The sequence below is a fragment of the Elgaria multicarinata genome, chromosome 9 (genome assembly GCF_023053635.1).
Source record: "Elgaria multicarinata webbii isolate HBS135686 ecotype San Diego chromosome 9, rElgMul1.1.pri, whole genome shotgun sequence".
In the NCBI taxonomy this organism is placed as follows: Eukaryota; Metazoa; Chordata; class Lepidosauria; order Squamata; family Anguidae; genus Elgaria; species Elgaria multicarinata.
This window is the reverse complement of record NC_086179.1, coordinates 21514830-21527495: the sequence shown is the minus strand read 5'-3', so window position 1 is coordinate 21527495 and position 12666 is coordinate 21514830. Positions and strand designations below refer to the sequence as shown.

The 12666-nt window shown below is 45.9% G+C and overlaps 1 protein-coding gene across 1 annotated transcript in view; it reads right to left on the bottom strand.

Moving 5' to 3' along the window:
- Positions 1 to 1470: 1470 nt before the first annotated feature.
- Positions 1471 to 12666, bottom strand: part of LOC134404237 (sodium- and chloride-dependent GABA transporter 1-like) — a 46219-nt gene continuing 35023 nt past the window's right edge. The window contains exon 14 of the mRNA XM_063134934.1: positions 1471 to 1581. Within this exon, the coding sequence (XP_062991004.1) occupies positions 1471 to 1581 (111 nt within the window). The remainder of the gene's footprint in view (positions 1582 to 12666) is intronic.

Below are 12666 nucleotides of genomic sequence, written 5' to 3'. Positions count from 1 at the left end.
GCTCCGCTCAGAGCTCCGGATCCAGATCGGAGCTCCGTTCCCCCCCCATAGGGGGGGGTTACCGGGCCCTGCCGCCATCGCCGCCCATGCGGCGACGGCAGCAGAGCCCGGTAAGGGGGAGGGGGGCCTTACCTGCCTCCGTCCGTGGTCCATCGCCGTCTTCAATTGAGCCCGCGGTTCCACCAGGAAGTCTGGGCCGCAAGCGGCCCAGACTTCCTGCTGGAACCACGGGCTCAATTGAAGACGCTGACGGACCGCGGACGGAGGCAGGTAAGGGAGAGGAGGGGGGGTTTACCAGGCCCTGCTGCTGTCGCCGCATGGGCGACAGTGACAGCGGCAGGGCCCGGTAAACCCCACTTACCTTTCCGGCGGAGCTCCGGATCGAGGCGAAGGATCCACTTTCACCTCGATCCTCTTCGCCACGCTCCGCCGGCCCCCCCAATCCTCTTCACCTCCGCCTTAAGGGCAGGCGAAGCCCCCCGCTCCGCTTCTAATTCGCCGGTCCGATTAGAAGCGGAGCACATCCCTAGTGCATAGAGCTGCTGTCTCGTTTCGCTTCTCCTGCTTGGCAGGAGCAACACACGGAAATTTGGACCGCCTGCCAACGTGAAAGGTCCTTTGTGCGAAACAGCTGAGATTTCACTCCTTGCTCAAAGTCAGCTATTTTTATACAGTGGTGATAATAATACATATATACTTATGGATTCTTACGTGGCTAAGAACCTTGGCATTGTACAAAGCACAGTTAAAGTCGACCGACCCCGCCGCCTGCAGGCTTACCGTCTAGAAGATGCATAAAGAAGGATAAAGGAAGGAAGGAAAGAATAGGAGCCGGAGAGGGAAGCATATTGAACAACACTGGTGCTGAACTGAGGAAAGCCCTGGAAAACAAATGGAAGAAGGCAATGCTTAAAAACAGGGAGAGACCGTGCCCCCAGGCAGGCATTCACCGACTCACAAGAGGGCTAAAAGTGCAGACAGGAGTGTGGGCCTGAACGGAAGCCACCACGTCCCTTTTCCTCAGCCTCCCTTCAGCCCTTCCTCTCAACATAGGAAGGTCAGGTACGGCGTGAACAGGGCTGTGGAGCGTGGCTCCCTCCCCACTTTTAGCCCACGTGGGAGCAGGCTGCAGAGGGCTCCTGGCAAATGAAGAGCTATGGCGTGAGCATCCCTTCAAGGTTTTCCAAGGGTCCCTTGTGAGCCAATATTCACATTGCAGACCAGGGAGTTTCCTTTCAAGAGTCCCACAAAGGGAGGGGGTCGCAAAGGAGTAAAATCATTCCTGCACACGATCCTCAAGCAGCTATACATGGGGACTGAAACCACTGAAAAGATGTGGGAAAGGCTGCCGCCATCTTTTTGTTGCTGGAAACCAGCGGGGGAGACGTGAACGTAATGAGAAGTGCCAAAGGAGGTCGATGACCATGGCATGAGCAGCTGCAGACGGGAGTGAGAGGTTTTCTTCTCCACCTAGACAGCAGCCTCCGAGGTGCTCCCATTTAGTGAAGCCTTCGGTTGCAGTCCATTACGCTGAGCATTCATGATCACATCTTGCGTCGGCTGGATCATCAGTTGAAAACGCTGCCCAAAGGATACATGAAGGTTAATGTAAGGGCATAACAAGAACCATGCTGGATCAGACCAAGGGTCCATCTAGTCCAGCACTCTGTTCAACCAGCTGTCAACCACGAACACACAAGTAGGACACAGGTGCAACAGCATCCTACAACCCATGTTCCCCAGCAACTGGTGTATATAGGCTGACTGCCTCGGATACTGGAGGTAGCATATAAGCATCAGGGCTAGGAGCCATTGATAGCCTTCTCCTCCAGGAATTTATCCAACCCTGTTTTAAAGTGATTCAAATTGGTGGCCATCAGTTCATCTTGCGGTAATGAATTCCATAATTTAACTATGTGCTGTGTGGAGAAGTCCTTCCTTTTATCTGTCCTGAATCTCCCACCAATCAGCTTCATGGGATGACCCCTTTGGGTTCTAGTATTTTGAGAGAGGGAGAAAAATGTCTCCCTATCCATATTCTCCACACCATGAATTATTTTGTACACCTCTGTCTCCCCTTAGCCTCCTTTTTTCCAAACTAAACCATCCCAGCTGTTGCAACCTTCCCTCATAGGGGAGATGCTCCAACCCCTTGATCATTTCAGTTGCCCTTTTCTGCACTATTTCCAGGTTACAAAGATAGAGAGAAGGAGATCCAAACAGGTTTGGCAGGAATAAGTGATAGAAATGGACACACCATGAGTTTGTTTGTGTTCAGCATTCTGCTGCCATGAGAGTAGTACATTGTCCTTTGACAATGCAACCAATTCCTGTTTTTGCTGCCCAATTATACCATAGATTCTATCCCAGCTTTCCCCAAGCTGGTGCCCTTCAGATGTATTAGACTACAACTCCCATAATCCCCCAGCCAGGTTGTGGAAGTCTGCTCTATCACATTGATTAATGGATGGAAGTCATTATCAACATTCAGTTTTAGGGTGCACCAGAAAGATGAAAAATAAACAAAGCAACCCAAAAGTCTCAATTATCACTTGCAGACAGCTTTTGAAATGAGGCAGAGGGCTGCATGGAATTATTATTATTATTATTATTATTATTATTATTATTATTATTATTATTATTATTTATATAGCACCATCAATGTACATGGCAGGATGCCCCCCCCCCCCCGGTATAGACCCTACACATGGTCCAAGGGTGGGGTTGTGCTTCTGCCCTCCCTGTGGGCCCATGGTGATGTAATATTTGCATGAGGTCTATGGGCATAGAGGCAATAGCCCACCACTGGTGGCTGGTGGCTCTGATGTCAGTGGGGCAGTGAATCTGTTCCGGGTTTCAGTCAGAACGTGAAAGGAGCCATCAAAGGTGCTTCTAGCCCTGGACACCTCCTTTAGCGTCCGCACCTCAGTTCTGGTGCACATCCACCAAGCTGGTTCTGACAGAACTTTAAGAGCTGCTGGGCGGGCACCATGGTCCTCCCCCATGCTGGGAATAACTGCACCCTCCAGAATTTGGCTGGTGCAGATGGATGCGAATTTTATTTCAGTTGGTAATTCATAAGCTTTGACCAAAATTTGCAAAGTTCCTCATATGTGGGGGAGGAAGAACTTGAGGTTTTAATATTTCAAATGTGGCAGAAGCAAAACTGACAGATCTGTCTATGCCATTCGTCAATAGAAGTTATTTTATTAAGGCATAGTGTGACCATATGGAAAGGAGGACAGAGCTCATGTATCTTTAACAGTTGTATAGAAAAGGGAATTTCAGCAGGTGTCATTTGCAGGCATGCAGCACCTGGTGAAATCCCCTCTTCATCACAACAGTTAAAGCTGCAGGAACCCTGCCCTCTTTTGTATCTGGTAACACTAGCAGGGCTCCTGCAGCTTTAACTCTTGTAACGAAGAGGGAATTTCACCAGGTGCTGCATGCATATGACTGACACCTGCTGAAATCCCCTTTCCTATGCAACTGTTAAAGACACAGGAGCCCTATCCTCCTTTCCATAGGGTCACCCTAATAAGGCAGAATATTATGCTGTCAAGAGAAAGGGAGAATCTCTTGTGCTCAAAAGAAGCAGCAGAAATCTTTTTTTTTTTCTGGATGAGGTCTAGGAAGCATTTAGCCCAACTTTTCTAGCACTGATGTATTGTTCTTGTTGTTATTATTTTTTTTACCTCTTTACATTTCTGCTCAGTAGGACTGAAATGGCCTATAATCTGCCTTGCCTGTCAGAACGACTTTATTCTGCATCAACATCTCCTTTCCCTCCAAGCCTCTGCTCTGTTACAAACAAATCCAGGTTTCTTGGAGACAGAGAGAGGGTGCAGCCTGTGACACGCAAGTCTCTCTGCTGCCACCTGCTGTTCACTGCCACAATGAATCAAAGGGGGATGGAGAATACCAGAGCCTGAATGGTGGGTTTCCTTACTATAAAATTAACAGTCCACTGCACTGCGGAGGAGGGTCACGGATAAGCCAGGTGTCCTGTTTTATAGAAGACAGTCCTAAGAGCCATCAGGAACAGTCCTTTCTTTGAAGGTGCCCTCTATTTAAAGGATGCCCACCTCTGGTTTAAAGATAAAGAACCACAAGACAGGTGAGCCAGCAAGGGCCATCAAAAGTTAGCAGCACCTGGACAGCAGCCCATTGAGCTGGAACACAGCTCACCTGGTCAGTTTCCTCCCTATGGTGAGATATATTGTATTTCTATTTAAATTCTAATTATTCTTTTTCTAAATTTGCACCTATCCATAGAAAGGAGCAGGTGGAAATGTTATGCTAATTGGCATCGTCTGTTGCCCTTTTCAGCGACTACTTAAGTTGCCAACCTAAGGGTCAAAGTTTGGGATGGATTAGAATTTTGTCAGGTTCATTTAAAAATATATATATATAATCAGAACTTACCCAACAGTGCAAATTCCTTCATAAACTGGAGTGAAAGAACTTGAGGTTTTAAAAACTCCAAGGGGAGGAGAAACCAAACCTGACAGATTCAACCATCCAAGCAGAGGGCTTTGAGCGCTTAGTTCTTAATAAACTCTCTTTTTTCCCCTCTGGTGCAGATGCGTGAGGCTATTGTTTGGTTCATGCTTTGTAAGAACTTTGCCAATTTCTTTATAAATGGTATAGAAAGAACGAGATTTTAAAAAAAAATCGTTTGAATATGGAAGAAAACAAAACTGATAGATTTGTCCATCCCTAATCAGAACATACAAGGGTAAAGTACAGAATGGGAACGATCTACACAACTTTATAGTTTAGGTGTATGCTTTTTTTTTTTTTAAGAAAAACAACAACCAACTACACGTGTCTAACTTTAAAAAAAGAAGTATTTGTTTGAAGAGGCCCTTAACTTAGGATTTGGATGGATTTCCTAAACAGCCTTTCCCATCACAGTGGAGAATCCACTCTGTTCACAGGACACCCCTCAAACTCCCCCCCCCCCAGTCCCCTAGATGTAATGGATTTGGGGTAATGCATAATATTTGTTTAATTTTTCTTAAAGCACCTCGTATTTCTGCAGCCCTATTGTTTTACATTTACCTTGGATGCACTTTGCCTCTCTCCTTTGTCCTTAGCCAACTATTTTTGAATCGTTGGCTTCTGCCGATCCTTTGCCCTTCACCATAAATGACACTACAAACACAGTGAATAAAACCTTTCTCAATTTACTCCTGTTCATGACAGATGTTCTTGTAAGTGAACTGGGTCGAGGGGGGTGGTATTAATTGGGGCTTCACTTTGGATTTCTTTGTTTTAACTTTGCTGTGGAATCTAGTTTCTGTGTGCCACATAATAAGCCAAGGAAGGTCCCACCTGTCTTTCTGCTATGGGTCTGTTCATCCTTTGCTTGGCTTCCTAGCTTGTACCCTATATGAGGTCTGCAATGGGTCTCCTAGAAGTGCAAAACACCCTCACATATCCATTCTACTAATTAAAGGTTCCAGGGAAAGTGGCCAGACCTCAATGCAAGCTTCAAAGGCTTGAAATCCTCACCTCAAAGAAGCAAACGTGATGAGGCCCCTGAATTCTTCTCTGGCTTGGATAAAACCCAAGCTAGAGAAGAATTTCTGGCTTAACACCTAACACCACCACCCATCCACCACACATCCCAACATCCTCAACTCCCCCTTTGCTTCCAACAACATTTACCAGGCTGGCAGGGTTGCTCTGGCCGTAGGCAGAGGGAGATCTCTCCTTCTTTTGCTGCTCTGATGGAAGAAAGGTCCTTGTAGTCATTCAGAAATGTCACTTCCCCAAGGGTGAATGCAACTTGACTTCTGAAGTAGGCTTGGCTCAGAAAATGAGCCAAGGTATTCCTGATTTTTCTACATAGCAGATGGATGGATAGATCTGATGCGTTTCCAAGCCGAATTCAAAGTGCAGTTTTTGACCTTTAAAGCTCTAAACGCATTGGACCCTAGTTACTTGAAGGACTGCCTTCACCCATATCACCTGCCTACACTTTAAGATCAGAAAGAGAGGCCCTTCTTATTTCCCTGCTGTGAGAACAATTAGGTTGGTGCCCACATGGGGGAGGGCCTTCTCTGGCATGGCCCCAAAACCTCTGGAACAAACTTCCATCAGAGGTCTGCCACACCATCCTTCCAGGCTTTCAAGAAGGCCTTAAAAACATTTTATTTTACCATGGCCTTCCCATGAGGAATACTGTTATTGCTGCTATTGTTGTTCATGCCTGCTTTATTGTTGGTTTTATTGTTTAATTGCTATTTTGTGATCAAGTTTTTATTGCTTTTAATATTTTGTTGTTTTTAATATTTTATGTATTTTATTATTGTAAGGCACCTTGTGAGAGCCTCTGCCCTGAAAGGCGGCCAAGACATGTTTTAAATAAATCATAAAATCATTTCCAACCTGATCTAGCATGAGTCAGCAGGCAGGCAGGGATGGCTCACCGCTGCTCCTAAGGCTCCCCCTCCTTGCAGAGCGAAATTACTGAGTGAACACATACGAAGCTAGTTGTTGGAATCCAGCATCTCCCTGACCTCGTGAAATAGAAGCCAGGTGGGAAAGACTGCCTACGTATTTCATCTGGGCACAGTCCAGGGGTGAGGGAACCTAATGAGTAAACAAGGCTCTGAAGCAGGGATGCAGAACCTCAAGTACATGGGCCAAGTTTGGCCTGCCTAGGGCCCCAATCCGTTCACCCCATGGCCCTTCCCTGCTCCCTTTCATCCCACCAGCTTTTTGTGCACTTCTTTCCTCCCATCTGAAAGGCTGAAGTGCCTCTCCTAAGGCTGAATAGCTGGCAGTAAAAAGGGTTAAGCTAAAATAGGCTGGTGTTTGGGGTATTTCTGTCTGCCCTTTCGGCCTTTGGTCCTGCCCCCTTTCCCGTCAGGCCCGCCCATCACTGGGATGCAGCCCCAGAGAACTTCCGCGTATCGAATTCAGCCGTCCGGCTAAAAGAGGGCCTTCTCCCCTGCTCTAAAAGGAGCGAACCGGGATTTCCAAAACCTTGGAGAGCAAGGACATGTTCTTTGGTTTGTTTCACCTGATCCTAAAAAAGGGCTAATTTTTAAGCACCAGTGGCCTAGAAACTAACTAATTTTCCTCTGCGCAAACGCCTAAGTTTGGACTTGAGGTTGAAGCTTGAAAAATAGTGAAATGGCTCTTCTCCGGGGGATTCATATTCAAGCCTATCTTTGTTAGGATCAAGCAGATTTATTTCATTATCCAGGCAGTCGGCTGGAAAGGCCACAAGCCTGATTAACCTCAGCCCCGTTGCCTATCTTTCTTCTAGACATACTTATTTATTGTCCTCACATAAGATCTTATTCAAACCCATTAGCAGAGATGGCCCTGACCTCACCAGCTAGCTTCAGCAATGCACTGGGGGCACGGAGCAAAAAGTTTTGCACTGACCTAGACCAAATTATACAAAATGAATAGGAAGGATGATATCAAAAAGAGGAAAACTTCCTAATAAGCCCACTTTCAGATGCAGAGAGTGATCGTTTCCCCATTTCCGCTTTTAATCAGACTTCAATGGATTGAAATATGGCATTTATGCAAGTGTTCTATCCTACAGGACAGGAACGAGAAGGTCAAGGAAGCTTTCTGGGTGGAGGCTCGGAGGCTGCTTTTGCTAAGCTAGTGAGCATCTCCCATTATATTTAGCCTCTAAATTTTAGAGCAAGGAAGGATTTTTATTCTAGATAAGATGACTTAGAATGCATGTTGATACAGGAAAAATCTGCCGTTTTCTATCTAAACATGCATAGGATTGCACCCTTAATGACTCTGAGTTTTTCCCCTTCCTCTGTTGTCTGCAAGCATTTCTACATGAGACTGTTAATCCATTGTATCTACTTTCAGTTTCGGCGCAACATTGACAGCATTTTCTGCAAGTTTTTTTAGCGCAAGGAAAATGTGATATTATTTCTGAAAGCGAATGAAAATGCTTTTTCCACATGGGGAATTGCGCTGTTCTGCTATACCACAGTGCCACCGAGAGGTAATGTAGCAGAAAAGCAGAAAAGGAAACACTCTTTAGAATCATAGAATCATAGAATAGCAGAGTTGGAAGGGGCCTACAAGGCCATCGAGTCCAACCCCCTGCTCAATGCAGGAATCCACTCTAAAGCATCCCTGACAGATGCTTGTCCAGCTGCCTCTTGAAGACCTCTAGTGTGGGAGAGGCCACAACCTCACCGGGCAACTGATTCCATTGTTGCACTGCTCTAACAGTCAGGAAGTTTTTCCTGATGTCCAGCCGGAATCTGGCTTTCTTTAAGTTGAGCCCGTTATTCCGTGTCCTGCACTCTGGGAGGATCGAGAAGAGATCCTGGCCCTCCTCTGCGTGACAACCTTTTAAGTGTTTGAAGAGTGCTCTCATGTCTCCCCTCAATCTCCTCTTCTCCAGGTTAAACATGCCCAGTTCTTTCAGTCTCTCTTCATAGGGCTTTGTTTCCAGACCCCTGATCATCCTGGTTGCCCTCCTCTGAACACGCTCCAGCTTGTCTGCGTCCTTCTTGAATTGTGGAGCCCAGGACTGGACGCAATACTCTAGATGAGGCCTAACCAGGGTCGAATAGAGAGGAACCAGTACCTCACGTGATTTGGAAGCTATACTTCTATTAATGCAGCCCAAAATAGCATTTGCCTTTCTTGCAGCCATATCGCACTGTTGGCTCATATTCAGCTTGCTCATATTCATATTCATATTCAGGCTCATATTCAGATCCGAGCATTTATGTAATGCTCGGATCTCAGTTCTGCGAAGTAGATTCAGTGGAGTAACAGCCTTGTGTAGAAAAGCAAAAAGCAAAACAAAGCAAAAACCACGCATGGAAAGAGCTTCTAAAGAACCTATAAACAACCATGAGTAGGGACTGTTGAGCACACAATAAATGCCTCATGTAGAAATGCTCTGAGGTGAAGCCTACACACCTGTTTTCTATTCTTTAGTGCTTTCTTAACCAAAACATACTGTGGAACACGTTGATTCTCACTTTCTATCACTATCATTACAGCCTCTCTCCTACTCCACCACCACCACCACCAGTCCAGCAAGTCGACATCCAACTTCCCAAGTCAGTCCTTCTGCTTCACACCCCATACTTGCTGTTCATTCTCCGGTTAATCCACTGTATCTCCTTTCATTTTCGTTGCAGAATTGAGAGCACTTTCTGCAAGTTTTTTTAGAGCACGTAAAATGCAGTATTATTTTTTAAACCAAAAGAAAATACTTTTTCTGCTTGTGTATTTGTGCTATTCTCCTATACCACAGCCTTCCCAATGGATCTCTCCCTTTGCACTTTTGGAGAGCTCCTGCTTTCCCTTCTTCAATTCTTGGCATGTCCAGCTCAAAGGCTCAGGTCCCAGATGATAGGAAAGATGTTCCACAGACTGGTGGAAATCAGCAGGATTGTTGATATTCAGAGATACACCTTAACCTTGACGTCATTCCTCCTAATAACAAATTCTGGTGGTGGGTGCCGACAGCACTGTAGCCAAAATGGGGTGATTGAGAAACCAGAGGGAGGCAATAGCCTTCTCAGGAAAACCCCAGGGTTTGCAGTAGTAGAAAAATATATAAATGTGGATCTGTTCAGACAACACGCTAAGCCATGGTCTCTAACCCTTTTGCAGCAAATGGTTAGTGAGCGTATTTAAGCCTTGGTTATGTAGCCACCATGGTTAGGAATGGTTTGCACGACATGCTAAGTTATGGTTTACACAGCCCGCTAAGCCATAATGTTTAGCTCAAAATGCTTAATCACTGTAGTTTAGTGTGTAGTCTGAACAGGTTCTATGTGACACATGGGGGCAAAATAGCCCAATGGAAACATTGAACAGCGGGTGGGACTCAATGGCCTTATAGGCCCCTTCCAACTCTACTATTCTATGCTCAAGAGACATGGAATGTGGACTGACAAACGGAAGATGCAGTGTCACGGGGTGTGTGTGGGGGAGAGAGAGGAATTCCCTGTTTGGCAGGGAAGGGGGGAATGGCTGGCTAGAACCTTGGACAAGAAGACTTCAGCCTAATTTACACCAAGCATGATATTGCACTATGAAAGCAGTATGAAAGCAGTATATAAAAGGCAGGAGCCACACTACTGCTTTATGGCCATATTGAAGGGCACTGACAACTGTTGGGGCCCATTGACACAAACCCTATACCGCTTTCATACTGCTATATCCTGCTGGTGTAGATTAAGCCTTCATTGCAGTGCAACTCCTGCTTTTTCAAATGCTAATATAAACAAAAGTTTCTCAGTGTGAGCCAAATTAGGCACTAGTGGCGGAATCTTCAGACTGCATTTGCCATAGAAGAAGGAACACAGACCGGATCCTGGCACTGCTGTCACAATATTCCCTGCCCTCCCCCTCCCCCCCCGCACAAGATGGTTTTTTTCAGGAAATAGCTGGATCTTGACACAAACGTTGTTTTGAATTTGCCTCTCCTCTCAGCTTGTGGCAGGTAAATCATCATTAAGGAGAAGTATATTAATTTATTCTCCCAGCAGGATGCAGACGATGTGTCAAGAAGACGAAGGGATCCAAAATCAAATTTCAGGATAGTGACTGAACGCTGGAAATTAGATTTTAGCAATAATTACTGGAGAGGTCAGAGTGAGAGGCAAGAATCCCATTTCATCATTCCCTCTGGAGCGAGGACGAGGACCAAATCCTGCTGAGGATAGCAAGAAATAACAAAACGCAAACAAAAAATCTTTGCATTCTCCTTAGGCTGGCTGGCAACGTCCCCATGTCCTCAGAGGTCATTCAGACCTGGAATCTTCCACCGGAAGCCACATTACTTGGAATTATTTTGTTTAATGGCAATGGTGGGCAGATTTCAGGCTTCCAGGATCTACTAGAACCTGGCGATCCACCAGTCGTGGGGTGGCCAGGTGGCCTACTTTACAGAGGACAGCCTTCAATTCAAGGGGCTATCAGAGGACAGTCCAAGTTCAGCTTAAAGATCAGGAACCATGAGAACAGCAAGCAGGAGCCTTGAAATGGCCCATCCACAATTAGCACCTGGAGAAGAGCTGACTGAGCAGGTATGCCACTCACCTGGTCAGTCTTCTCTACTATGGTGGTATGTTTTGTATTTCGATTTAATTAACGGTTGTTATTTTTTTAAATTTTGCACCTATAGATATACCTTTGCATATGCAAAAGTTATGCAAAATGGTGCTCTCTTTTTTGGAGATGGATTTCCTCCCTTGTGGCAAGTCACAGGTGGTCAACCGAACCAGCTGGTGCCAGATGCAGAAGTGTGGCTCAGGTGTGGGAGGACAGAAGCTGAGACATCAGCCTTCCCCAACACTGTGCCCTCCAGATGTTTTTGTCTATAGCTCCCATCACCCTTGACTACTGACCATGCTGGTTTGGGCTGATGGGGATTGTAGTCCCAAACATCTAGACAGTACTGCAGGGCTGGGTGACTTTTGTCCCTCCAGATGTTTGTTTGTTTATTTATTTATTTATTACATTTCTATACCGCTCAATATCCGGAGCTCTCTGGGCGGTTCACAAAAAAAAATGTTTTGGCCTTCCACTCCCACCAGCCCTAGCCAGCACTGCTAATGGTGAGGGCTAATGACAGTTGTGGGTGAAAACATCTGGTGGGCCACAAATTATCCACCCCTGAAGTTCTAGGTTGGGGCAGGCGGCTCTACGAATGAAGGAATAAGGTGCCTCTGAGCATATGTTCAGCCCAGGAATTCATGATCAAAACCAGAATCAAGCTCCCCAGTTCTTTCACACAAAATTCCACTCCTGATCTCCCCACACACATTCCTTTTCAGCAACCTAACTTAAGGTTTGTGGAAGCATTTTAGTTGTTGATATTGTTAGAAAACCGGGGCCCAGAAACACTTGGTGATCTACTGCAAACCACACAGAGATCTACTGGTAAATCTTGATCTACCAGAAGATCCTAGTCTACCTTCTGCCAACTGCTGGCCTTATAGATATGATGGGGAAAGGGGGGGTGATGGAAAATGACTTTGTAACCTTGTATGCCTGTCTGAATGCCAGAAGCTCCCTTATTTCAAGTGAAATTGTTGTCCTTTTGTGTCGTCGGCTGTGGCTTTCGAGGGTGTCTCACAAAGCTCTTTCCCAGTCCTGTTACCTGAGGTCATTTAAGTGGTGATGCCAGGAACGGAAGCTGGGACCATCTCCGGGCAAAGGATGTGTGCTACCCCTGAACTACGGCCTGCTCTCTTATTCTGCAGAGGCATAATAATACTCCTTCATTCCCTGGAGGATACAACAACGCGTTTTCTCTGCCCCCCCCTGTTGATTTCAATACAGGAAGCCAGATTCCGGCTGGACATCAGGAAAAACTTCCTGACTCTTAGAGTAGTACAACAATGGAACCAGTTACCTAGGGAGGTTGTGGTGTCTCCCACACTAGAGGCCTTCAAGAGGCAGCTGGACAAACATCTGTCCGGAATGCTTTAGGGTGGATTTCTGCATTGAGCAGGGGGTTGGACTCGATGGCCTTTAGGCCCCTTCCAACTCTACTATTCTATGATTCTATGATTCTAATTTATCTCTGTTTCTCACTTTTCTAATCCTCATTTCATTCTGTCCCATTTCCACATCAGTTCACGACTTTTAAAAAATGTTTGGAAACATTTCAATGCATTTTCATGCACATTTCTC